Consider the following 26,805-nt stretch of genomic DNA (forward strand, 5'->3'; position numbering starts at 1 on the left):
AAATTCCTTGCAAAACAGAGCCGAGATTATTTCTCACCAGGATCGATTCCTCGATGCAGCTCACTGTGTCGCTCCACACACGGCACAATTGAGGGTGTGGTGTGAGAGGAAAATGACTTGTACGGGGCAGCCGGGAAGCAGGAAATCATTAAATCCGTGTTTTGTGGGACTCGGCTTGTCACATCAGCCATCAAGATCTGGAATCCTCCATGTGACAATCCCTTTTATTTTGATGGGGTACTGAAATGGGTGGCTGCCAAGCTTATCATGCCACAACGGGTGCAGATGAAACACGTGCTACAGTCGCTGCAAAGCCTGTAACTTCCCCTCTGAACAACGATCAAAGCGGTGGCACAAATATACTTAAATACGCAGGAGTAAGTGATAGGCTGAAAAACACAGCAACTCTGCAAAAAGAACAGTTGAAGCCTCAATGTCTAATATATTTTTAAAAATGCTACTTATGATATTCCAAGCATTAATTACAATGCTATATACCACTGGTGGTTACTGACTGTGTAGACCTTTAGTTAACACCCAGGACAAGAAATTACAGCTCGAAACACTACTTGGCTAAGTACAGCTCAACTAAAACTAAAGAAATTGTTTCTAAAGTAGGAAACACAGAGAGAGAACATCAAAGGAGATGTAGGAACACCAACAATTTATAGACTTTTTCTACTAGTGTTTTGAAAGTTCAGTTTTTGTAAGAAAGGCCCTGAAAGGCCCTCTGAGCTTCTACATCTGAAGCTCAAGATTTAGCCTGCTTGGGTAAAAGTGCACCAGTGCTCTTGAATGCACCACAACAGGACAAGAGGGAATGGCCTCAAGTTGTGCCAAGGGAGGTCCAGGTTGGAAATGAGGAGACATTTCTTCTCAGAAAGAGCAATCAGGCATTGGAACAGGTTGCCCAGGGAGGTGCTGGGGTCACTGTCCTGGGGGTGTTTAAGGAAAGGTTGGACGTGGTGCTTAGGGACATGGTTTAGCGGGTGACATTGGTGGTAGGGGGATGGTTGGACCAGATGATCTTGGAGGGCTTTTCCAACCTTAATGATTCTATTTTACTATTGTTAGGCATGTGAAATTATCCCAACTACTGTACTTTGACAGAAAAAAGCCTCAAAAGGAAATGTCCTTTTAAAAATACAAGAAGCATAGCAACAAAATTTAACAAATGCAACACCCTGCTGATACACCATTTATTTTAAAAAGGACATTTTTGTGCTGCTCATCTGATCTTTTGGTGGCTCCTTTGGTTGTGCCGTTATAAATGCTTTCATGGTGAAGAGGAAGGCTTTTCTTCACCACGAAAGAGGGGAGAGGGACAAAACCCCCGTGACCAGCTCGCCGCCATAACCGCGGACACGGGACGCGAACCCGCGTCTCCCCGAGGGCGCCTTTTACCCCCCCGCCTCACCATGAGGGACTGCGAGAGCTCTCGCGAGAAATCGCCGCGAAGTCTCGCGAGAGGCGCTGCGGGCGGCTCTGTGGCGCCTCCCGCAGGCGTTTCCCCCCCCACCGCCCCCCAACCGCCGCCATGGCGGCGCCCGCCTCGCCCGGGCGCCGCAGCCGCTTCGAGCAGGAGCAGGAGCGCGCCGTCCGCGCCCTGGTGCGCAGCGTCACCGGGCTGCCCGAGGGCAGGGAGCAGCGGCAGCAGGAGGAGCAGGAGCCGGGCGGCGGCCGGTTCCAGACGGCGCTGGATTTCGCCTGGTCCAACTTCAGGTCCGCGCCCCGACCCGCTGGGGAAGGGCAGGGCAGGGGAAGGGAAGGGCAGGGGAAGGGCAGGGGAAGGGAAGGGAAGGGAAGAGAAGGGAAGGGAAGGGAAAGGCAGGAATGGGAGGGGATGGGATGGGAGTGGAGGCTGTCTGCCCAGCCCCTTGCAGGCAGAGTGCTACGCTGCTTACGTCAAACCCCCAGAGAATGACACCCGCTTGGTGTGATCTTGTCACGAGCACGTCCTTATTAACGCTTATTAACCCTTTTATTTTCCATCAGGGCCTTTTCACCTCACGCCTTTGACAGGTTCAGTTCCCGGCTGAGCTCTGAGGAGGCTCATTGTTTTTGTTGGGCGTGCAGGAGTAGGGTTGGTGCTGTACCCGCTGTCTGCCACGGCTTCTTTTTATTCACCACAAATGTTTTGTGTAAGGTATCATCACATTACATGTGACGCTTCTGTAGCTGCACCAGAAACGTTCGTTGCAATAATAGCTATCCCCAGTCGGCAGCTTGCTGATGGCAGCAGGGTTTCTCGAGGCAGGTGGATGGTCCGTCCCCTCTTGTGGCATCTCTCCCTCTGTGTCAGGGGCTCGGTTGCTCATGGAGCCGTGTGCCCCTCTAGACTGAGGAATTCAACCTGGCAGAAGGACAGAGGGTGCAGTGCACTGATGACAACAAACCTTGGAGACAGGGGTGGGAAGAGGAGGGTTTTTTACGCCAGGGTTGTTGTCCAAGAAGTGTATGTGGAACCTCAACCAGAGGTTGACTGTTATTTTCTATATCCAAATCATGAGCTTCTAGGTGACAGCAGAAATTCTCTTTAGTTCCAAGTTTCCGAAGCTTACAGTTCGTAGCCTTAGATCTGATGATGTTTCTGTGCTGTAGTTTTCAGAACCATCTTATTTTTAACACGCAATATGCTGGTTATCTACTGTGGATGCTGTTCCCAACTTGCTTAAAAACTTAAGGTACCTTTTTTTGTGTGTGTGTTAGGGTCGTTAGTTAAAGCATTAAGTAATATTGGGCTAAAGGAATTTCATTAATAACTTCCCTTCAGCTTAGCAGTTTAATTTTTCCTTTCAGTGCAGATTCTTGGGTGGGTTTTTTTGGTTGTTCTATCATGTCTTTTTTTCTAAATCTTCCAGTTCTTGTACTTGCCACAATTTTCCAGTTGAACTGATGATTTTCTATTAAGCTAATGTGCTATAATAGATAGGAAAAACCTATATTTTCTTCAACTAAATAACAGCTACCTCATTAAGATTACATTTTATCCGACTTTTCATTTACTGTCATTTGTAGTTGTTCCTTCTGGTATTTATTCCAAAGCCTTGCATGCAGCTAAAGTCAGGCTAGTGGATCTGTGGTTAACAACATTTTTTCTTTTCTTAAATCCTCTCTTTATCCTCCAGTGATGCTCATTACAAATCCTCGCTGCTAGGCCTCCAGTTTCATTTTCTAGTTCATTGCTTTGACACTGAGGTGATTCTAGATTGTCTTTCTAAATTCAGTATGTTGAACTTGGCTTTTGCCCCCCCGACTCAGATGCAGTAGTTTTCATTTCTCTCTGCAGTCATATGAGTTTTCTCACTGTTCTTGTTCCAATTGTTGACGGAAACTGAGGCAAAATATTAGGCTGGCTTTGAGGGCCTGCGCATAGGGTACCTTGTGCTCACTGCCATCACATCCCATTTCATGGTTTCTCTGTCTGTATAACTGATATATATAAAGAAACTTACTCCTACTCTAACTTCGTTTTTGAAGTCTATTGTGCCTTTTACAAGTTGTTTTTTTTATTATTTTTTAATCCATATACCTTTGTTTTACCTTCTTTTGTTTTGATTAGGCTCTCTTTTCTTTTAGGCGCTCTCCTTTGCCATTTATAAGGGAGCTTCTTTTGGGTTTACAAGCCTTCCCTTGTGGATGTTTGTTTTGCCTGTGCTGGTGGTGCAAGTCCCAGATAATTTTTGTGTGTTTGACACAGTTGCCTTTGACAATAACGTTCTTCATCTCCTTGTTCTGCTTGACTTAACTGATGACACATTTTAATTGCTTACTTTGCTGTTGCAGCAGTAATTTTCCATTCAGTTGAAATTGCTGCTTAAACATAATCTGCATTCAATTTTTCCATCTTTAAGGTCAATTGTAGTTAATCCTTGCTGAGATCAGAGGCACGGAGATTAAATTCTGTTGATGTTTAATGATGTTGCTGAATTAAGCATGCTTTGTTAAAAGGAAAATATATTAAGATAATGAAGTTGTCATCATGTATGTAAATCAGCTTTATTTTCTTCTTTACATAAGTTGCCTTATCAAACTTACTCTGATACAGATTTCTTATGCAGATTTCACCGTTTTCTGGATGTGAACAGTCATAAAGTAGAGAGGACAATAGAGGGGTAAGTTTTATGTTTATGGATTAATAATCGAGGAGTTAACTTTCTTGAAGCATTATTGATACTTTTTTTGTTGTTAGAATACATGAAAAATTGATAGTTCATTCTGACCTTGGAAAAGCTGCAAGCTGGAAAAGACTAACAGAAAAGTTTCTGAACTCACCACTCCCAAATATTGAAGAAACAAAAGTATGTATGTCTCAATTTCCTTATTTTTTCCACCACTCTTGCGTTTACACTCATGAAGCGGGCTTCTATTGTAATGTTGAGTTGGAAATTTCTGGTGACTTAACAGTGATGTTTACGGTTGCTGTTCAAGTCATGGATTTGCAGGGTTGCAGTTTTCCCATTTGTTTTAGAAGTAGGTTTATTGTTTGTTTCAGGGTTTCAGCATGCACAGTTGGATGACCTAAAGGAAATCTTTTCGTTGCAGAGCAGACATTTTGCGGTCAACATTATACAGATGTTGCAGCTGAATTCCAGTCTGTTCTAAAACGGTTGCTGAACAGAAGTTCTTGCTCTTTGCTCAAATTTTTACCTTAAGTAACAAGACTACACCTTTTGGTTTTAGTATTCCCAAATGGAGTGTTCCTGTCCCATAGCTTTTCTGTTGAGACCATGTGTGTGTTTTGCCTTTGATACACTTTGTATCAAATCAGTTTAGGACCTGGTCTGGATGGAAATGGTGAAAGTTTTCTCACTTGGACATTTTCTAGTGTGGTAGTTTAATAATGAATTTGGCCTTTGAAAACTGGAAGTTTCTTCAACTCTTGAGCCCTCAATAACTTACACATATCTTGAGTTGCAGTACTGTATATACTCTGTAGATTTTTGAGTAAGTACCTTTAGTTGTTCTTGCTTTGAGAGTCAAATAAAATGAAAAGCCCACACAAGCACTTTATACTTGAATGATGCAAGTATTCTAAGACTTGAAAGAGTTTTTATCTTTGAAATTGCAACTGGCGTATAGCTGGAGATAAAGAATATCCCGTATTTGGGAAATTAAACTGCATTTAGTTTTGAGTAGTGTCATATAACTGGGAAGATTGAGTATATACCAGTTCTGTGACTAGTAAGTGGAACACCATCTCCCATGTGTGGCTCTGTTGGCAACCCACTACATTTCTTTGACAAACTCTTGAAAAGTCAGTGATGTTTGGCAGGAACATGCTGTATTCCATATATACTAGGTGAGCGTGATGATGCTCTATCAGAAAGTTGAGAATTTTTTTGAAAGTAGAGGTGGATCTCGTTCCCAAAGAGCTTTGTAAGTACTTTTTATTTTCTTTATTGTTTAAATCAAAGTATATAGGAAGTAGATAGCAGAAATCCGTCTGGCTGTTGACCGTTTGAAATGGTCTGCTGAAGAGCTGTGCAAAGTCAGAATAAGGCCAAAGAAAAAAATCTTACTTCTGATAGCAGTGGTTGTGCTCTAAGCAGGTATCAGGAAATAGACCATAACACCAGTCTCTGCAACACACCAGTGTTGGTGCAGGGTTCCTGCCTGATTGGAGGCCTCTGTTTCACAGCTGCCTTAGTACAGTATCAGAGAAGCATCCTTAACACTCGGCGTAGGTTTTTAGATGAGGGAAGATAAATTGCTACGTTTAGGTGTCGTGTTCACATTTAGCAGAGTGTATTAGCTGACTTCATTTCAGGCTCTATTTGAAAAAACAAACCATATAAATGTGGGAAATCAGACTTGTATGTCTGCAGGCACGTTTCTTGTGTCCTCTCTTATGTCTGCATTGATGTAGCTGTGTCTACTAACCCTGGCTTCAGGTGACTTTCTACTTTCACAGTAGGTCTGGGTTCCTCTTATCTCTTTTCTGTAAGAAACAGCTATGCTGTTTTTGAAGTATTTGCATATCGATCTGCTAATTAGTGGGGAAAAAAGAACAGATAACAATTGTTATGTTACAGATTTTATTTCTTTAGTTCAGGACTGAAGAACAGGAATTATTGTGGAGCATTCCTGCAGATAATAGGCTGAATTCGTTCCTAACCAAAATCGTTTAGTCCACTTATTGACTTGTTTTTTTTTTAATGTGTTTTAAAGACAGATACACACTATTCCATACTGTCTCTTCTGTTGTGTTTGTCTGATTCTCCATCCAACACCACCTATGTGGAAAAACCAAGACAAAAAGAGACAGGTAAGTTTACGGCATGTTTGTGTTGCTAGTAAAAGATACGCTCAGTTAATGCAATCTGATAAGAAGGCCATTTTTCCTCTCCATTTTATTATCTCCTTCATATTGAGATGCATTATTGATTGTCTTTTTTATGATTTATACATTTTATATAGCCTGCAAGTAGCCTTTCGTACCCCATTTATGTTACGTTGCATAATTTAGCTTTCCAGCCAGGAAAGTACCTTGGGAACTCTTTCTGACTTGTACTGCTGTCACTTACTAATGATCTCTACCTGTTCAGCAGCGCTTACACACTCAAAGACAGACAGCTGGTTTCTGTCCTCAGTCTCAGTCTTGCACCTTAATAGGAGGTCTGTTGAAACAGCTCCGGTAATATAAATTCCGATGTTCCCAATGTAGTCAGGGAAAGCTAAATGTCTTGGAAGGTTTCCAGAGGGAGATCCCAGTTGCCTACATTCCAGAGTAGGACTGTTTCACTCAGTGCCTAAAAACGAGGCTTGTGCTTAAGTGTGAGTGGATACCATCCCCCATTTGTTTACAGTGTTGTATCATAGACTGAAAGAAGAATATTTCAGACTAACCTAAAGAAAATCTTGCATCTTAAGATTCCTTTTTGAATGATCTCTGCACATTCCCTCGGCGGTGTTTTGAATGCACTTTCAGCCCATTCCAGGAATGTGAATATGAAGAGGTTATCTCAAACAGCACTAATTACAGTTGAGTAAGCTTCATGTTTCAGATAATATATTGTAAGTGTGACTTGTTATTTTTTAAAGTATTACACATCACGTCATTGATATGTGGTGTCTTTTTTTTGGAGAGTAAGATGACCCTTGCTTTATTGTTGTTTACAGTCCAGTATGCTTGTGCATCTGAAAATTTCAAATTCAGAATGTCTCTGCTGAGCTAAACGAGACGGGTTACAATAAGTAATATGTTGCATTCTTGCATGTTTTTCCAGGAATGAAGTGTAGGGTAGTGTTTGTAGTAGAGATAAATATGCTGGTGGCACGGTTTGCTGCATATTTTGAGCGTACAAACAACAAAACAGAGAATTAATAAATAAAGAATATACGTGGTTGTTACCACAATTTATGTGTTGTGTTGAAAGTGTATAACCTTGTTAAAGGAATGGTGGTGTAACCTGAAATGGATGGGAATATCTTTTGTTTTAGATTTAGAGTAAAAAGGTAATTATAACTTTGGAAATGTTTTTAAAGAAGACAGAATTATGTGATACTTACTGTTTTTCTTATTTATACTTCTAGAAAAGGAAGAAGAATTTGATTGGGGAAAGTATTTGTTGGAAGGAGAAGAAATTTACCTTGGCCCAGGTGTGGATTCACCGGTAAGTAATTTCTTAAGCTAAAAGAAAGTAAGTGTTTAAACTGTTGTAAAGTATGCTGGAGATTGGTTGAGTTGCCCTGGCTTGTACACTCTGTTATATCAATTCTCACAGGATTCCCTACTATGCTACTTCTAACTTAATACCATGAAATACAGACCCAAGCAGAATATCAGTAATGCAAGTGCTTTTGTTCTTGACCCTGTTCTGACTTAGTTCTGCAACTAAGCTAACCCTTTCTGCTGACCCTCCTGCCTGCTCCTAAGCAGAGCTTCCTGTAGTTCTGCAGTTAAACGCGCTTCCACTCCCAAGTTCCAATTCCCCTGAAAGGTTTTTTTTGGGGAAAAAGAAGAAAAAAAAAAAAGCTTTCCTGTGGCAGCCAGTGTACTGTTCTGACCTCTCTCCTAGTTAACAGGTGATTGCAAGGCTTAACCAGCTGTTGTCCCTGGTATGGAGGGGCATGACAATTTTTTAACACCAACATCGTAGGATATACTATGACAAGAGGAGAATAGGACAACAGCAGATTTTCAAGTAATAATTTCACAGTACTAGCTGAAATTAATAGAATATATGTGGGTTTCCCAGATCATCGTAACGCAGGCTTCTGAAACTTAGAAGCTTACCAGTATAGTGAAAAGTAACCGGTATGGCACTAAGTAGGGAGTAGAGGAAGTTCAGGAGGTCATATTACATTTTTGAGTCTCAGGAGACGTTCTCCTGATAACTTTGAACAGCACAGTAGTGTTGTCAGAGCCTTCTCTCGTGTGATTGTGGGCAGGTGGAATATATTGCACCAATTCAGTAGCATGTGTTTTATGCTACACCTAACATCAGTTGTGTTTGGTTTCATTACAGATAAAAACAAATGCTTGTTCCATCTCAGGCGTGCAGCCTTAATGTTAATATAACTTAAACCACTTTCTGGGAGACAGTTACATTAGTTTTAGCATTGTAAAATGACTTTATAGTGAAAGAAAGAAAATAATAGGTTATGTTCAGCTTCACAGGTCAATAGGAACTGAATATAGATCTGCCCATGATGCTGTACTGAAATGTGCTGGGTTTTGTTACACTTGCTAGGACTGGTCTGGAGAAAGTGAAGAGGAGGAAGATACTCAGCCTTTGAGTAGGGAGGACTCGGGTATTCAAGTGGATAGAACACCATTAGAAGACCAAGATCCAAACAAGAAAACAGTACCTAATGTTTCCTGGAAAGGTTAGATTAAACTGTAATTCTTATAATCGTACGTGCTCAAATTTAGGAAGCTAATATTACTTTATTATAACTTAGTGAGATACTGTGTGTTAGACCTAGAATTGTAATTTAAAGATGCACCTTACTGTTCACTACCGCTTGTTTAATTTTTAACAGTAAAGTAACAACATGAAAGGCTTGATTTGATTTCTGTTGATGCTAATGGAGAAGGCTTCTGCTTATTTGTGTGGAAATATACACAAATATTCTAAGATAGAAATGAGAACTGATACGGTAAATGTAACATGCAGTTTTATGGGTATAATGTAAATTTTTATTTTAAAGTATTGGGACTACAGTATCAGAATACTGAAATAATGTGACTGACAACAGGAACAGTTGACTCAGTTGGAAACATTTTTGAAAAATAAGTTCTGTCATTCAAACACCAGTTGGCTTACTCTTGAATAGCTTCAGGCAGTATTAACTGTAGCTGTATATTTTTGTGTAGAACATTTTAGGACACAAAATACCTTGTATAAGAAGACTGTAATATTCATAAGATGTAAAAGCAGTAGGTATCTAACTGGGATTAGATGTAGTTTTCTTGTTAATCACATTTAAGAGAAAAACATTTTTAGGTAATGTACTGAATGAATAGTAAAAAGGAACAAAGAGATAAAGTTAAAAATATTTGGCATTTTATTTTTTTAAGTCAGCTTTGTTTTGTATATATTGTTTGACAATTACCTGAAGCACATTTTCTGATGAAGAATTGAAAACTAAGTAAACCTCTGAGTTTATTTTCTAGGACTTCTGCTTAACTTTCAGGAGATAAGATATGTCTATGTCTCTGTGTCACATAACGTGTGCATAATTTTATCATGCAAGTGAGCACAGTGAAGTGTAAGGAGTTGTAATTTGTGATTTATTTGAAAAGATCGATGCTTCTGCAGCTGAGTGTATAGGCTAATTCATAACTTTTCCTGTGTTTTTATAAGCATTTCTCAAACAAATAAAAATACCTCACTCACTATCCAATGTTTTCACAGTCGGTGAACCTGATGCCCGCAGCTGGCTGGAGCAGCATGTAGTTCCTCAGTACTGGACAGGAAGAGCTCCTCGCTTTTCACATAGTTTGCACTTGCATTCCAACCTAGCTGCGGTCTGGTAAGAAAACAATACCACGTACATATTCCTTACTGGCATATAATTTTAAATAATGACTTTATTAAGCATCTTGACTGCTAAAAGTAAAAAGCTAGTATAGTTTCTACTGATTTAGGGAAAAACAGACTTTATAGTTAAAAGGATACAAATTAATAAGATGAACAAACGATTTTTTTTTATTAATTGCTTATTTTCCTTTTATGTAGCTTTTATTATGTTTGTCACGTCAGAAAGAGAGTTTTCCTTTTTCAAAGAAGCAAATGTTACTGTTGAATTTTGTTTGGGTGGACCCTTCTGAAGGTCTCTGTGGAACTAATATAAGTGGGTTGTAAGTGGTCGTGGAAATTAGGAGTTCCCCAAAATTTAACTTTTGGCTTATTTTTGGTATCTTGCTTAAACAGTTAATCCTAAACAGTGATTTTGTGGGGGAAGAAACATTCCAATATCCTTTGTGGTGTTGGAAAGAAAATGAGAAGGATGTTTAATTAAACAAACAAAACCAAAAAACAATGCCCGATCTTCTTTACTTCAAATTCTGAAGGATCAGTACTGCATGAATACAGACCATTAGATTTGTCTTTGGTTACTTAATTTAATGAATTTCATAATCAAGAAGTTAAATTTATTTTAGTGTCAGTTATGTTGCCAGTTACAAACCAAAGTTTACAGTAAATATTAGGAAATCAGCAACATAAATAAAGCAACACTGCTTCTTTTACAAAGTTCTGTTAGCAGATGTATGATAAATAAACAGTATTAACCTGGATTTTTTTGAATTTTTAAAATGATTACATAAATACTGACATTGATAATATTAATCAGTCCAAATACTACATATGCAAGTAATTATTGCATACTTTACTAAAATACGAAAAATACTTTGGCAGAATTATGCAACACAGGATCATAGGGAAAAGTTCTTAGTTGCTTGTGAAAGCTTCCAGTCCTTAAGCAAACTTTTGGGAAAAAGTATGAATTTTCTGAGATGGGTTAGAGAAATTGGTATTTTACTTTTTAGCGTAGTACTTTGAACAGAAAGAGTAACTCCATAACTTTTCAGGGCATTGAGAATGAAATAGTAAGTAGTCACAGCTCAAGAACAAAAAAAAAATCCCCCCCCAAAAAACTCAGATTCAATAATTTGGGTATTTGCTTAATTGTTTGTCTTGTTATGTACAACTACATAGTATTTGAGTGCTTTCCGTAGTACTTTGCTTAACGGTATGAAAAAAAAAAAGTTTTTGTTTGTATACTTAAAATGTCTGTGTGAACATCGTGTCTACCCAGATATAATTACAGCAGGACTGAGCCTTAATATTATTGCTTCATCCTTACTTTCAGATTATTCATCTGTAATTTCACCCTTAAATCACTTTCATTTCATATTTTACAAGGGACCACCACTTGTACGCCAGTGATCCTTTGTATGTGCCAGAAGAGAGAACACTAGTTACTGAAACTCAGGTTATACGGGAAACTCTTTGGTAAGAGCAGCATCAAAACCTGCATTTTAACTTCTAGTGTTTTAGTATCCTCATTCAAGGAAATAACAGATTAATCTTTGAAGTTTTATCTGAAGAAAGATTACTGAGTGTTTAGCTTCCAGTGTAGCTTACAAGAAAAAATGCTGCTAGGGTGTATCTAACCATTCAGGTTCACAAAGAAGAAAATAGTTTACTGCTTCTTGTATCTACTGATTCCTCAAGTCTAACCGTTAAGAAGAACCAACTTGTTCTTATCCTGCCCCTAGGGATTTTTAGTACGCTGTCCGTTTTTTACAAAGTAGGTTTGACTCATCCCATAGCTGGAAAATACCTCAACTGGAAAGGAACTTTAGGTTACGTTTACCTGGTGTCAGTGTTTTATTGTTCTTGTTCTAGCAACAACTTACAGTACCAGTAGCATTGTAGTTGATCTGTGGGCCCCTTTCATTTGAAAAAAAAGAAATGGTAAGGGAGAGCTAATCCTGTTATTAATTATATAATTGAGTCCATTAAGGGGTGAAAAAGCATTACTCTTTTTGTTTCTTTTCAAGGCTACTTTCAGGAGTGAAAAAGCTTTTCATATTTCAGCTGAATGATGGCAAAGTGGCTGTGCGCAACGATATTATTGTAACTCATTTAACCCATGTAAGTTGTTTCTGAATCTCAGCTGAATATCTGTCATTAGGAAGATGTAATTTTTTGGGAATAGGAAACTAAACTGCTTGTGGAAAAATGATGTTCCTGTAATTGTTCTTAATTTAGTCAAAACGTGCCTGACTTAATAAAATAGAGTGAACTGTTCCAGTATGTGAAAATGTGATGAAGTGATAGAGATGGCAAAATTTCATTGTATTTTAATTCATAGAAATATCTTGGGATTTAATTGTTATGCTTTATAAAATACAATTTGTTATTAGATGATTCTAAAAAATATGCTTTTTTTCTAGAATTGCCTAAGATCTGTATTGGAGCAGATAGCAGCATATGGTCAAGTCGTGTTTAGACTACAGAAGTTTATTGATGAAGTGATGGGACACAGCCCAGAAAACACAATGCATGGAACTGTTTCCACTCCAAAGAAAACTACGGAAGCCCCATTCAGAACCTACCAAGCTTTTATGTGGGCTTTATATAAATATTTCATTAGCTTTAAAGAAGAACTTACGGAAATTGAAAAATGCATCATCAACAAAGGTACAGTGCATAGGAAATTTTACAAGAGGGAGGCACACAAGTAAATTTTTATAAGAGGGAAGCACACAAAACATTATGCAAATACATTTTGAAACTGGAAAATGCTATGCTGCATTTTAAAAGCTCATGAATAACATTGCCAGAATATGATTTTCTGCTGGATGTTGCCTTTATACGTTTTTTCTTCCTCCCCTGCAGACAAAACAGTCACACTTTCAATAGTAATAGATAAGCTGTCTCCCCGGCTGGCACAGCTAAAGGTACTTCACAAAGTTTTTAGCACAGGAGTAGCGGAAGTTCCACCCGACACCAGAAATGTTGTACGAGCATCTCATCTGCTTAATACTCTCTACAAAGCTATTCTGGAATATGACAGTGTTGGAGAAGCATCTGAGCAAACGGTAGGGGAAATCATTCTTTCACATGCTAGAATATTTGATACCTTAAATTTCTTTCCGGGGTCTGAGTTTGCTAGCTTTCAGCTACTGGGAGTAGGGGACAGATTTGGTAATCATAATAAATTACTGTTTTCTGACAAGAGTTCACTCAACCTGGACAAAATAAGATTTATGAGGAGATGAGCAGCAGTGTGTTTGCGGACTGAGGGGAGCAACTGTGGGGAATCAGAGGCCAGAGAGCTGTTACAAATGAAGGAGCTTTGGAATAGCTTTCCCCTTGTGTTTTTTCTACAGGTGCATAATTCAGTTAGTGTTGAAATGTAGGGGTTGGGTTCTATATTAACTTGCTGATTATACTAGTGAAAATGTAGTAGATATCATTGTGTACTTTCATTTTCCTGTTTTCTGCGTTATAAAACCACAGCATGTTTTGTGACTATCAGTTACGGCTTAAGGGATGTAAGAGTGAAAATAATGAAAGTTGCTGTTCTAATTGCAATGACAAAAGGCGTAAGGGGAACCTTGCACAATGAGTGCTTCCATTAAAAGTGCTAAAGCTGTCATTTTTAGTTCAATATTTTAACTTTATAAATCTTTATAGTTATGTATTTCTTATAAACTTACAATTGCACAACTAACAGGTTAGATTTTGCCATATTGCTTGTAATACTAAAAATCCCGTTCAGCTACTTTCTTCTTTTTCCTTTAAATTCAGGTGTCCCTTCTGTTCTCTCTCTGGGTTGAGACTGTGAGGCCCTACTTACAGACAGTGGATGAATGGATAGTCCATGGTAATTTGTTTGATCCGGCAAAGGAATTTATCATTCAGAGGTGGGGATACTGACGAATTTAAAACCTGCTGTAGAGCTAGGAAGTAAATGATGACAGTAAAAGGAGGTTTTCATGTTCGTTATTTTACTTGAGTAGAATTAGTTTCTTAATCGTTCTTTTATGACTTGCTTCAGATTTCCCATTAGGGATATTACCTTAGATTTTGATCCATACCAGCTATTGTTCTGGAATATAAATTATTTTAATTTTTCAGTAACTTACTATTACAAATAAATCCTTAGTAGTTGAAAACTTTAAAAACCTTATTGCATCCTACTTGACTTTTCTTTCTGTCATTCTATAGTTGTGTTTTCAGTACTACTAATAGGTGATTTCAAATTTTACTTATTTTTTACTAGCTTCATTTTAATTACATGATTTAGGTTACTTTCCATCTGACTTCAAAGACTAAACTGTGTATGTGGTGTAAACAGCACAAAAGAGCAAAGTGGACTGAGAATTGAGTTTCACCTACTCTGGAATATTTCAGCATTCCTAGTAATACTTGCTTCTCTGTGGGTTTTATTTCTTAAATAAATCTGCCTGTCAGTCACTAATAATTGTTATGCATAGCACTGTGAATAGTTAATTTCCCACGCAAATTTAATTATAATTATCTGCCTTGTTTTGTGGATTTGGTTGGTTAGGTGTTGTTTGGTGGTGGTTTTTTTTTTTTTAATCTCTTGTGAACTGATTCTTTATTCTGTTAAAGCTATCATCCTTTCTAGAGGTGTCTGGACAGTTTATGATACGAACTTATTTTGTATGCTATGGATGTGCTTCTTGACTACTCTAAAAGAAGGGCAAAGTATAGAGCAAAGATGAAACTTACTGTAAGGTGTGTATTCATCTTTTTAAAAGGGAAATATTCAACAGCTTTTTATTTGTTTGCAGAAACAAAAATGTTCCAGTTAATCACAGGGATTTTTGGTATGCTACTTACACATTATATAGTGTGTCAGAAAAGACAGAGAACGAAGAGAAGATGAGCGATAATGCCAGTGCCAGTTCTGGCAGTGATCAAGCCCCTTCGAGCAGGCAACACACTATGGTGTCCTTTCTGAAACCTGTGCTAAAGCAAATAATCATGGCTGGAAAATCCATGCAGCTGTTGAAGAACCTTCAGTGCAAAGATGGCTCTCCGCAGCAGGCTGCATCAAGGGGTGAGGTGTCAGTTTGTCAAATACCGTGCTATGAGGTATCTAACAGCACGGGTGTATTCTATGTAATAGTGTTTCTGTGGCTTTAGAATAATCTAACTGTCCTTGTTATGTGTCAGTGGCATGGTTTGTAACTTCAGGTCTAATTGAAAACAATCTTCCAGGGCAAACAAGTGACAAGAACAAAGCAAACAAAGATTGAGCATTCCCTTCACTTTTTATTGCTTCCAATATTGCTTTCTTAAACTTGTTTTCGTATGCTTTCAAAGCACATTTAATTTTTTATGAGACAGACAAAAAGTTTTTGTGTTCTAACAGTAAAACTGCTTTGATTTAATAAGTAGCTGCTTTTCATTGCTAAGTGATTGAATAATTTTGAGATAGCACAGAACTTCTTTAAAAAAGCAATGTACTAATAATATGAAAGATATATTGACATCTTTATAGGTTTTTATATTTAGGAATGTTTTGCATGATTGTAAAAGAGTACAGCGGTATAACCAATGTTGATTTTTCAGAGGAGACAATATAAATTTTTTGTTCATGCAGTTTCGTTATGGTTAATAGAGATAATGGAATTATTTTGGAATCTCTCTAGGCTTGTTTTCCCCATTCGATGTGAGAATGTAATTTATTCTAGTGAAGACTGCAGGGCTGTTTGAAGTGCTAAGAATTAATTGCCTCTGCGCTTGGTGGAAGAAGTTCACAGACATTCTCTGATCAGCAATGCATTTGAACTTATACCTGACTTTAAGCATTAGACCTCCTGATTTGGCAATACTTAGTTCTAAGTATGTATTTGACACTTTCTTGAATAGCAGCTTAAATTTAGTTTGTTAAAATATATCAAGAAAATACTAGACTCCACAGTTCTTCTTGAGTGGTGGTGATGTTATCTTTTAGAAAAAATTCTCACCGTGAAATGTGTTGCCCAATTTAGATGCTGAAAGAAAGAGTTTGTATACACTGTTCTTGGAATCAGTGCAGTCTCGCCTGCGGCATGGGGAAGAGTCTGTTCCAGATATTATTACAGAACAGCAGGCCACAAAGCAGAGCCTGATAAAGATGCAATCTATAGCAGAAAGACACTTGGAACTGGATGATGTCCACGACCCACTGCTGGCTATTAATTTTGCTAGGTAAGTAAATAACCATTTGCTAAGAAGGATCTTCCTGCTGTGTTGTCAAGAGCAGTGTTCTACTTAGTGATATTTGGTAAACCAAAATTTTTATTGCTGCTGCAGTAAAAAAGCAAACACAGTAAAGAGTGCTGATAAACAGTGGCAGAATCTAAATAAGCACTACACTTGTGCTTAGTTAAAGCAAAACAGTTAAAATCAGTGAGGAATCTTCTATTGACATCTGTTAGCATAGAGAGGGAGTAATTTTTGTCATAACCTTTTTAGCACACGGATAAGTGTTTTAGTAGTGAACGCAGCTGTAAAATCTAAACTTTAAATGTGCTTGCTTGAAATTTGTATTCTATATACTTGGTGCATATTCTTTGACAAATGCAGCTTCGTTTGTGGTGGTGTTAAAGAATTTAAAAGCCTTGCAAAATTCTTGTTTACTGCATAAACATTGTTATTCTTTGTAAAGAGGGAAGTCACAGAGATTATGAATGTCTTGAGAATTAGCAGGAAAGGCTAATTCTAAAAATCTTTTTTTGTCATTGCAAATACGAAACAGCTATTTATGTATTTCCTAAATGCCAGTTATCAATCATGTGCTTTCAGTTCAGTCTTAGAAAGAGTTTGTTTTAAAGAAATCATAATTAATAGCAGATAAGACTCTCTTACTTCTCTTGTTCATTGGGACTAATCTGTTTGTTAAAGCTGACAGTAAGGTTAATTCAATGTCTGACTCATCCAGTCAGTATCTGCAATGAACCAGGCTTCCTCTTACAATTGATTTAGCTACTGAGCAGATTTTCAGAAATTGTTGTAATATTTTTTTTCTTTCTGTGACAAAATAACTAAACTTACCAGATGTAGGCTGCCCACAGACGCACTCTTCCCATGGAATAATATTACAGATTATACATGTATCCCATATTTAAGGTGTCTCAAGCAAAATCCGGATTTGTGCCTTTTTTCTTTACCTGGCAGTTCATCTGGCTACTCTATACGCATAACGTAATTTAAAAAGTTGATAATGATAAAGGGTTTATTAAGCTGTTTGAACCTGATGTCGTATTTTCAGTGTTTGAATTTGAGGTTGTTTTTCAGGGTTATTCCTTTAGCAATTAAGTGGTTATAGTGTGCTGTTCTTTTTCATGCACTTATGCCTGGTCATTATGTGTTGAAACTAACAAGAAATGGCTTAGTTATAATATCACTATCTCACATAACTGTAATATTATATAATTATATAGCTATATAACTGTAAGTCTTTTAATGTAACAGTTGCAATTAATAGTTACAAAACAGCTTTTATTCTGCAATAATTTTTTTTAGAGTAGAAGCTCCAATTTTGAGTAAGATTTTCAAAGGTATGACATTTTTATATACTGTAGGAATTATGTGCCTTCTTCCCTAAGTAGTGTGCTTGTTTTGAAGATTATATTTGGAACAGAGCGACTTTCACGAGAAGTTTACTGGTGGGGATGTTTGTGTGGATAGATCCTCAGAATCGGTCACCTGCCAGACTTTTGAATTGACTCTGAGGTCTTGCCTTTATCCTCACATAGACAAGCAGTACTTGGAATGCTGTGGTAATCTGATGCAAACTTTAAAGAAGGATTATAGGTAAGAAAGTAAATCAGTTTTCCTCAACATTCCTAATTACCAGTGATATGCCACATACTAAAAACATAATTTTTATTTTAAAGATTTTGATTGAAGAGCCTCAGAGTGAGTTGTATTTCTTCTGCAATTTGTTAATCAACAAGAAAAACATTGACAAAGAAAGGGGGATTTAACATTGTCATGAGTGAAGCTTTGGTCTAGCTTGAATCGACAGCAAAACCATTGTTAGTCTTGAGTGGATGTTTAATAGGGAAGTTGTTTCAGACCTTGTTTTTAATAGTGTTGTTGTTTGAAATTGGAAGGCAAATTTTAGGAGGCCACAATATATATATTTAATATGAGATTCAATTATGGTAATACAAAATTTGTACTATACAAAACGGTATTACTCAGTATTTTTATACTATATAAAGTAAAATTTACTATTCCTTTTATATTTGAGGTGGTCATAAGTCACTGTGCTTTTAATCTGTCTACTGTACTTAATGTATTTTTATAGTTTTTTGTTGTTGGTGGTGGTTTTTTTGTTTGTGAGAGAAGAGGTACTGTTCTTCATTTCTGATAAAGTAGGAAGAATCACTTTCATCACTTTCTGGAGCTCCATATTGAAGTCCCTTATTACACAGAACTCTCCCTGAAATTACATCTCCTTTCCTAAGCTCTGTTTAGGAAGAGGGACAGGATTGCTAAAGCTATTTTTGAGAATAGCCTAGCCTGTAAGAAGGCTGAACTCCATGAGCACTTCTGTTGAAGGTAGTGTGTTGTTCAAACTTATAAGAAATAATGGGATGATTATTTTGTTTTATTTGAACGTACTTGAAGGCTGCCTGAGGGGTAAGCACAGGATTTTGTGTGGATTTCGTTAAGTTTCTTTTTCAATACTGAATTCTTGTAATGAAGAGTTCTTAACGTTTTGTTCTGTAACAACTATTTGATTTTGCTTGTATGATTAAGACTTCGAAAATGTTGTGTCTTTCCCTGTTTAGGCTTGTAGAATATTTGCAAGCAATGAGAAACTTTTTCTTGCTTGAAGCTGGAGATACTATGTACGATTTCTATACATCCATTTTTGACAAAATACGAGAAAAGGAAACTTGGCAGAATGTTGCTTTCTTAAATGTTCAACTTCAAGAAGCAGTAGGGCAACGTTATCCAGAGGACAGTTCAAGGTAAAATGCAAAATCCAGTGAAATACACTTCAGTTATGGTTTCTATCACATCTGCCCATAGTAAAATACTTCATTTGCATAGGTCAATGCTAATTATTGCATATTCATTACAAGCATCTGTTTTAATGAAGCTTTGAGCTGTTATCTTTCTACACACCTCTACCAAATTAAATTAGACAGTTGATATTTAATGATAAGAAATTAAAAATCTCTGATGGAGGTAGCCAGTGATTTAAAACAGATCACCACCAATAAAAACACTTCTTTCTTTTAATAGGTTGTCTATATCATTTGAAAGTGTTGATACAGCTAAGAAGAAACTTCCTGTCCACACCTTAGATGGCTTGACGTTAAGTTATAAGGTAAAATGTAGTAAGTTAATATTGCAGTGGTTTTAATTCTAGAACAGATTTGAAGTGTTGTATTAAAGTGACTTACCTTTTCTTGTCTTGTCTTTCTGTCTTATCCTCTGCTCTTCTTAGGTTCCTTGGCCTGTGGATATAGTTATAAGCTTAGAGTGCCAAAAAATTTACAATCAAGTATTTCTGCTCTTACTGCAAATAAAGTGGGCCAAGTATAGCCTAGATGTTTTACGATTTGATGGTAAGAAACTGTTTCAGTGAAAGATACTCTAAAAACTTGTTCTGTGGTCTAAGGGTATAAATAGTCTGCTACCTTCTTCAGTTTTAACTAGTATTAACCAGTTAGAAGTTTGATTCATTCTATAAAACACTAATATCTATTAGTTTCAGAAGTTAGATATTTTAAGCAGGGCATATTTTTCACATAGTTTCAGCCTCAGGGATGACACTGTTTATCCATGCATTCCTGTTGTCTCTGTGGCTCAGGTCTGGTTAGTTTATATTGAAACTTCTTGTTTCATTCTTCAGACTTTGCTGTTGAAAGGTCCGTCCACCACACCCTAGTGTTTTGCTTTATTTATAGCCCGAGTTTTATCAATAATATCTTGCAAACAAATTAAGGAAAAAAAACCTCTAATTGAGATTGAAACAGTAAGTTAGACAGGAATAGATACTTGAAGCTATAATTTAAATATTTGGGGATTGTAGAAAGAGATATCTTGGTGTCTCCCTTCACTGGATTATGCTTTTCCCTTCCCATATAAATTCTTGTCCTAGAAAAACAAATTAGAAAGTTGATGCTTCATCTATGTTTCGTGTATCAGTTAACGAATTCTTTTCCTGAAAGTTTTCTGTTGTTTAAACTTTACATATATATATATTTTTGTTCTAGTATTTTCCCCATTGTAGAGATAGTATACGCGTTTATTTTTAATATTGTTTTGTTTTTTTCCTTTCACATAAATAGCCTTTAAATAGCACTTCCTATTCTAGTATTTATCAAATTGCATGGTACATATATTTTCAAACTATTTCAATATATTGCTGCTATATTTTAATAAAACACCTGAATTGTAAGAAAAAAATTGAGTGTGTCATACAGAATAATAAGAAATAAAAATTAGTTTCAAGTAACATTTTAGCCACAGTTTGTCTTCATAAATGCTTCATTTAAATATTTTTGCATTTTCTCCTTAGAACTAGTCAGTGCTGCAGAAAACTCACAGGTTAAGGAAGGAACTTCATTAGAACACGGAACACTTCCTCTATTTGGACTGCAAACAGAAAGTATAAAACAACAAATACATCGCATGTTCCTCTTACGAGTGAAACTTATGCATTTTGTTAACAGCCTGCACAACTACATCATGACAAGGGTTTGTCTTATATCTTAATTTCATTTATACTAAGAACTTGTAACCGAAGATGCAGTATTATTTTTTCTTTATGTCTATCGAGACCAAATACATGCAAATAAAAAGCAAGGTCGCATTCTAATGTCTGTTCTACAAAGCGATTTGAGCTTAAAATATATCAATATTTACTTGGCCATTTAAAATCAGTAATTCTAAAAATACTTCGGCAGTTCTTCATGCGGACAAATCTTTGGGTATTGCTAGTTCTTTTCTTTTTGGTTGTTTCTCCCAGTGTTATGTTCCTAGTGCACAATCATGTCAAAATATGTTTCTTTAAGCTGTTAAATCTCTTAAGAGCTATTATGCTTATAAAAGTATTCCGACTGACATTTTATTTAAATTGATCCTTCTCAAAAATATCTAGTGTTCTGATCCAAATGAGTATGTATAACCTTTCAAAAACAAAGGTAAAGCCTCTAGATTCATATCTGCTTTACTATTGCCTTTTTTGATCTTTTATGAAATCAATATACTCTAAATCAACTCTTCCAGGGATAGTATGTCTGCGTTTCTGCAGTGGCAATGTTCTTACTTAAGTGAAGAATGTCACTGAGTTGTGAGAAGAGCTTGAAGTTTTTACTATGTTGATGGTAGCAGGGAGGTTGAGCCTGAAAGATGCAACTGGAAAGGGCAGAGCAAATAAATTGGGCAGTTATAGGCTCTCTCTCTCTCCCCCTCTCTGAAAAAAATTCTTGAAATAGAATCATAAGCACTTGTGTGGAACACTGAATTTAATAACTGTGGTCTTCTCTTTAAGATTCTTCACAGTACGGGCTTGGAGTTTCAGCACCAGGTAGAAGAAGCCAAAGATTTAGATCAGTTGATAAAGATTCATTACAGATACCTATCTACAATCCATGATCGCTGCCTGCTGAGGGAAAAGGTGTGTAAATAAAAAAAAAGGGGGGGGGGGGGAATATTGGGTGCATTGAGATTAGCAGGACAAGAAAAAAGTTTAGTACTAATGATGATGCCTGTTTTGCAGTTCATACATACGTAGCAGTATGTGGGTCCTCTAGAGGAAATGGTAGCTTGTCAGAGTTAACACTGTGATTCAGTTTCTCTTGCAAGTCTCAGCTCCAATTCTGTGAAGGAGAGAAGCAAAGATAAAATGAAATTCTTTACATTGGGTTTCACTTAACTCATTTGTTTTTGAGAGATGTGAACAAACCAAGGCTTGGAAATGTAACGAGGGTTGTATGTATTGGTGTGGTAGGAAATGGAGATACATGGCTGTTGTTGTAGCCTTCTATTCCACATGCTATCTGTACTAGTCCTTATTGAAATAACTGTGGAAATGAATGAGAGAGCAAATACAAAACAAATCTTAAATGTGAAGGCTCGCATTGTACCTAGGAGACTGTTTTTTACAGATCAGATTAAATGGCGTGAGATATCTTTGTATCCGTAATAATGAAAACTATGCTTAACGATGAATTTCTGACTGTTACTCCTTCTGTTTAATTTTTACTTTAGGTGAGCTTTGTGAAAGAAGCTATAATGAAAGTGTTAAATTTGGTACTGATGTTTGCAGACCGTTGGCAAGCTGGTTTGGGGGCTTGGAAGTAAGTATACCTACCTAGAATTCTACGTGGTCATGATTTCACAGCTCAGAATGTGCTTTTGAGATTTTTTTGCCTGTGAAATAACAGGAGTTTTGCTCAGTGTTTAACACCAGATAGCAGAGGCTAATTACTATTTAATAAAAAAAAATTAAAACTTATTTTAGATAGAACATAGCAAGTTTCATGCACTGGTGTCAGTGTATATTCAGTATTTTCTAATCAAAAGTGTGGTTCATATGTAACTTTTAAATGTAACTTCTTGAAAAGATTGTAGAGCATAGTGACAAAGAGGGTTTTCTTTCATTCATCTTTATTCATAATGGTAAAACGAGAGGCTCACAGGTTTGGTTTATGATGGCATTTCCTAGCTGTGATTTAAAGTTGTAGGCTGCCAGGTGCTAACATTCATTAAATGGTTTTTGAGAAGTGGGGGTATTTAGCATTCGTTCTAGTACACTTTCGTTTTTCTTTAATAAAAAAAAAGTAAATCTAATCTCTAAACAACCTTATTTTTCTAATTTAGACTGTCCAGATTATAAAACCTTTGTCAAAATTTCAAGGTAAAAATGTGAAACTGTTGAAATTTATGGAAGTTGACTTTGGAGTGAAGATTTTCTTGCAGAATGTTTGATTCAAAGTTGAAATGCTAAAATTTGCAATTTTGGTAAAATCTGAAGTTATCTTTGGGTTCTCCTTTTTTATAGTACCTTTTCTGTAGAAATAACCTGGGGTGGGTGTCGTAGTCGGGATTTTTAGAAAAGTTGCCTACTTGCTTAAGTGCCATAATTGAAGCCAGAAATCCACCTGAAATTTCCAGGATAAAACTGTGTTAGTCCATGAATCAGTTGTTGTTCTCTAAGCTATCTCTAGACATGATTGAAAATAAGAGTTTCTATTTTTTGGTTGTGAAAAATGCTAATTAGAGGGTGGAATGATAGCAGGCAAGTCTCCAAGGCTATGTCTAGCACCCAAGGACCTGTGGCCCTGAGGCCAGCTGGTGTGGACTGGCTCACATCTGTATTTTTTTGTGACTAATTCTCTTTTACACAGACATTAGCTAGAACTTGGACCCTGGTCTCCTGTGGAACTAGCAAATTACTATTTTGAAATGCTTTTCTGATTTGAAATAATTTGTGAAGGGTGTTTTTAGAGTCATGGCATGTGGTTGTGTGCTATTGGATGTTGCAGGACGAATCATACCTTGATATTGAGGCATCTCTGTTGTCTTTTGGGAGAGGGGAAAAAGGAAAAGAGTGACTAGTGTGAACTACATCTTCTCCTTCCTTTGGTGAGAGCTAGTTGGCACTCTCCAGACTGGAACTCAAGGGATGATGAGTAATAAAGCAGAGGGGGTTGTCTGGGGCCCTGCGTTTAACCTGCTCTGTGTCTCTGTTTTATTTGGCAGTATAGCTTTATCCCAAGGAGCTCCAAACAATAGGGACCAGGAATGGCTGTGTTGAAATTCCAGTGAATCAGAGGAACAGTAGTTCTTGTCAGTTGGAACCACACAGTTCCTCCTAGTAAATGTAAAGATTTCTAGCAGGATAAAGAAATTGTTACTAATACCATTGGGATAGAGCTCAGGCACTCCTGTGTAAATTGCCTTGGTTTTCTAGAAGTGTTCTACACAGACATAACTGAAATATTGTGAGTTAAAGACAGAATGCTGTGCAAAGAGCACTTCGGTCATTTGCTGTGAAGTTGTGGTTATATTTTGAAGATAACAGTTGTTCATCTGTTAAGGGCACCTCTGTTAAACTGTTTTGTAGGATGGAATCCATAGAGAAGATGGAATCTGATTTTAAAAACTGTCACATGTTTCTTGTAACTGTGCTCAACAAAGCTGTCTGTCGAGGCTCTTTTCCTCACTGTAAGTACATGAGGCTTTTCGTAAACCTGCACTTTGGGACACGAGCTTTAATTATGAATATATTTATATTTTAATCTGTTTGTCCATACATCTTAAAATATGTAGTTTGTGAAAGGTATCCAGAGAAGCATGAAGTCTTACTTTCTAATAAGTTCAATCGTTATTCTTGTAGTATGTGTACCGTACTTTATTTTTTATGACAGTTATCTTCAGTTTACCTCTTTGCTTGAGGAAAAGGTGACTGATGTAGCCAAGAAATTAACAGGCAGTCTTCTAAATGAATAAATGAAACCAAGACCTGGAGAGCCTATAAAAGCATTCTTTCTGATGTGGTTGGGTGACAGCCGTGATACATCTTGAACAAATAAAATTTTAGTATTATGATGACTTAGTTGCAGCTGCTCAGAGCTCTTGGCTTTGCCCATCCATGTAGGAGGTTGCTTCATCAGTAGTAGAAACAGCAGCATAGTGGCTGTGCTTCTACTTGCATCCCAATATTGGCTTAAATTGCTAATCAATGCCAGTTTGAATTAGGGGGGCAACTTCTGAATGGGGCTAGCTGGGATGCACATGGATATTCACCTTGCTTCTCCTTTATGAGCAGTACTCTCCAAAAGGAAGCAGGATGGGCTTCTAAAAGAGGTTTATATCTTATATTGCTGCTATTTAGTCTACAAGAGCTTGTCTGTGAGACACAGTTTGTGAGAATGGCTTACTGCATGTAACTCCCACCAACTTTTATTCATTTTTTTGTATACAGACATCAGTATTTCTTCAGTTAGCTCATTTCTTGACAGCTCTTATCAGTTTTCCATTAGTTATTTCAGGTGGTAATGAAAATAGCAATATGTTGCCTGAAATGTCAGAGATTCGTAAAGTTTAAAACGTCTTGCCATGTTAAATCCGGAAGTGTTAAAATATTAAAAATAAACTGGTATCTTCCTTTTTAAACTACAACATTGAATATTACAGTGAATGTTTGCAGACTGGTGAAAATGCAAATACTAACTTTCTTATGGTTTGGTTTACAGTGGAATCGTTAGCTTTGTCACTGATGGCTGGCATGGAACAAAGTTAACACTTGAATCTGAACTACTGAGCAACTGAAAGTAGTGTTTACATTGAATTTCCATTGTTAACTGAGCATTTTACACCCCATTTTGGAATGTGTCTAGCTAAATGATACTGATGGTTTGGAGTTGTGTAAAGTATGTTAAAATGTAAATAATGTACAGGTATTTAAGTGTGTTGGTTGTGGCTGTACTTTTCTCTGTATGTATATGCTTTAACATCAGAAAACGTGCAGTGTAAAACGCTTCCTTTGTAAACAATCTCACTTGAGAATATGTAAACTGTACTTCATGCTGTATAAAGGATTTTTTTTTTATTATAAATAATTGTCGATTTACTGTTTCCATTAATTTTGCAGCTCTGAATAGGTTACATAGCAATGTGGAGTGGTATGACTCAATTCTTATTATTCAAAAGTTTGGTTGAGTTCATTTTAGCCTCTTTTTCCTTTGAGAGAAGGAATCATATTTGCCTAATGGTTCTTAAGAACTCTTAGGGAACAGTTAAGACTTATAATAAACTGGTATAACAAAATACAACATCAATTTAATTAAAGTATATTATTGCAGACCATAAAATAGCAGTATTTTTTAATTTAAATGATCAAGGTTTACTAATTTTAGCGGTAAACTCTTGTCAGTTTAAGCATAGTCAAGATCACGGTGTGTAATATATTTATCTTAACTACTGGATTGCTGAGGTGTTTCAGAGGTGGTCAGATATGACTTGACCCTTCTTCTTCAAAGCCTTTTGCAAACGAACATCTAATAACTAACTTCTTGTGAAGAGGTAGATCATAATATAGAAGGGTACATTTTTAGATAAGTAAATGTGGGGCTTGTTCTGCACATGATGACTTGCCCTGTCTTCTCCCCATGGAATTTTCTCTGTAATTCTGGCATCGATGCACCTGCATTTTAAAAGAGAATATCAATCACATCCATTTACCTTTTTATTTATTTGAATAAATAAAAGATTTAATAATCGGAATTTCACCATTGTGCATGTATTTCTGCTGAGTCGAATTGGTAACTTATTAAAGTTTGAGAGATGTTTCTGCTATGTAAATAGAGTATTTACTACCAGCCATGAGACTGTGGCTTACATTATGAAACAATTCTTTGCAGCTGTGAATTGCAGTGTAACTTCATATGAAGAGGAATGTTGTGAGTCTTGTGTGAACAGGAGATCTCAAAAGGTTCTTCCAAGTTACAGCCATATATTTTTTTTCAAATATAACAGTAGGAAACTTTCTACTATCCTGTAGCATGTTCTTTTTTGTTTGAGTGGAGGTTTTGCTTTATAGAGAACATCTTGTATTATCCTCTGCGGCCACATGACAGTTTTCCAAGAGGATGTTTTGTGTGATAGGAGGACAGCTACTAACAAAAGAAATTGGTGCTTCCAGTTTATGATGACTGGTTCTTATTTGAAATTCCACATAAAGTATCGCATGCAGAGACAGCGTATATTCTTCACTAAATGCTTCTTGCTCATTCAGGGTAAAACTGAATAGCATACTAGTAGCTTTTAAACGTATACTTGTACTAGGAAGTTC

General features: G+C 36.8%; 1 protein-coding gene across 4 annotated transcripts; it reads left to right on the forward strand.

Annotated features, from left to right (window-relative positions):
* The first annotated feature begins 998 nt into the window (after positions 1-998).
* TUBGCP5 (tubulin gamma complex component 5) lies at positions 999-26,232 on the forward strand. 4 transcript variants are annotated; one of them, XM_083805637.1, is made up of 24 exons: positions 999-1,722; positions 4,049-4,115; positions 4,193-4,301; positions 6,172-6,268; positions 6,874-6,984; positions 7,537-7,616; positions 8,697-8,832; positions 9,864-9,981; positions 11,376-11,465; positions 12,017-12,110; positions 12,413-12,659; positions 12,858-13,060; positions 13,773-13,888; positions 14,783-15,051; positions 15,989-16,187; positions 17,607-17,795; positions 18,782-18,964; positions 19,242-19,326; positions 19,447-19,567; positions 20,524-20,702; positions 21,499-21,624; positions 22,218-22,306; positions 24,076-24,176; positions 25,208-26,232. In XM_083805637.1, exons 1-24 carry the CDS (start codon positions 1,419-1,421, stop codon positions 25,252-25,254), a joined length of 3,360 nt encoding a protein of 1,119 aa, XP_083661763.1. In that variant the 5' UTR covers positions 999-1,418; the 3' UTR covers positions 25,255-26,232. The 4 variants fall into 4 exon arrangements, with proteins under 4 accessions (XP_083661763.1, XP_083661764.1, XP_083661765.1 ...); XM_083805639.1 differs by having other exon boundaries at positions 1,499-1,722; positions 4,062-4,115; XM_083805638.1 differs by lacking the exon at positions 6,874-6,984 and having other exon boundaries at positions 1,006-1,722.
* Positions 26,233-26,805: the final 573 nt, after the last annotated feature.

This window comes from Anser anser, assembly GCF_964211835.1.
Source record: "Anser anser genome assembly, chromosome: 1".
Classification (NCBI taxonomy): Eukaryota; Metazoa; Chordata; class Aves; order Anseriformes; family Anatidae; genus Anser; species Anser anser.

What these genes read in the sequence shown, in the direction of transcription:
- TUBGCP5 (XM_083805637.1), top strand. Translation starts at nt 1,419, where the DNA reads ATGAGGGACTGCGAGAGCTCTCGCGAGAAATCGCCGCGAAGTCTCGCG. An exon ending in ACCAAGACAAAAAGAGACAG is followed by an intron (nt 6,269 to 6,873) that starts GTAAGTTTACGG and finishes TTGCATCTTAAG; the next exon opens with ATTCCTTTTTGAATGATCTC. An exon ending in TTGTAACTCATTTAACCCAT is followed by an intron (nt 12,111 to 12,412) that starts GTAAGTTGTTTC and finishes CTTTTTTTCTAG; the next exon opens with AATTGCCTAAGATCTGTATT.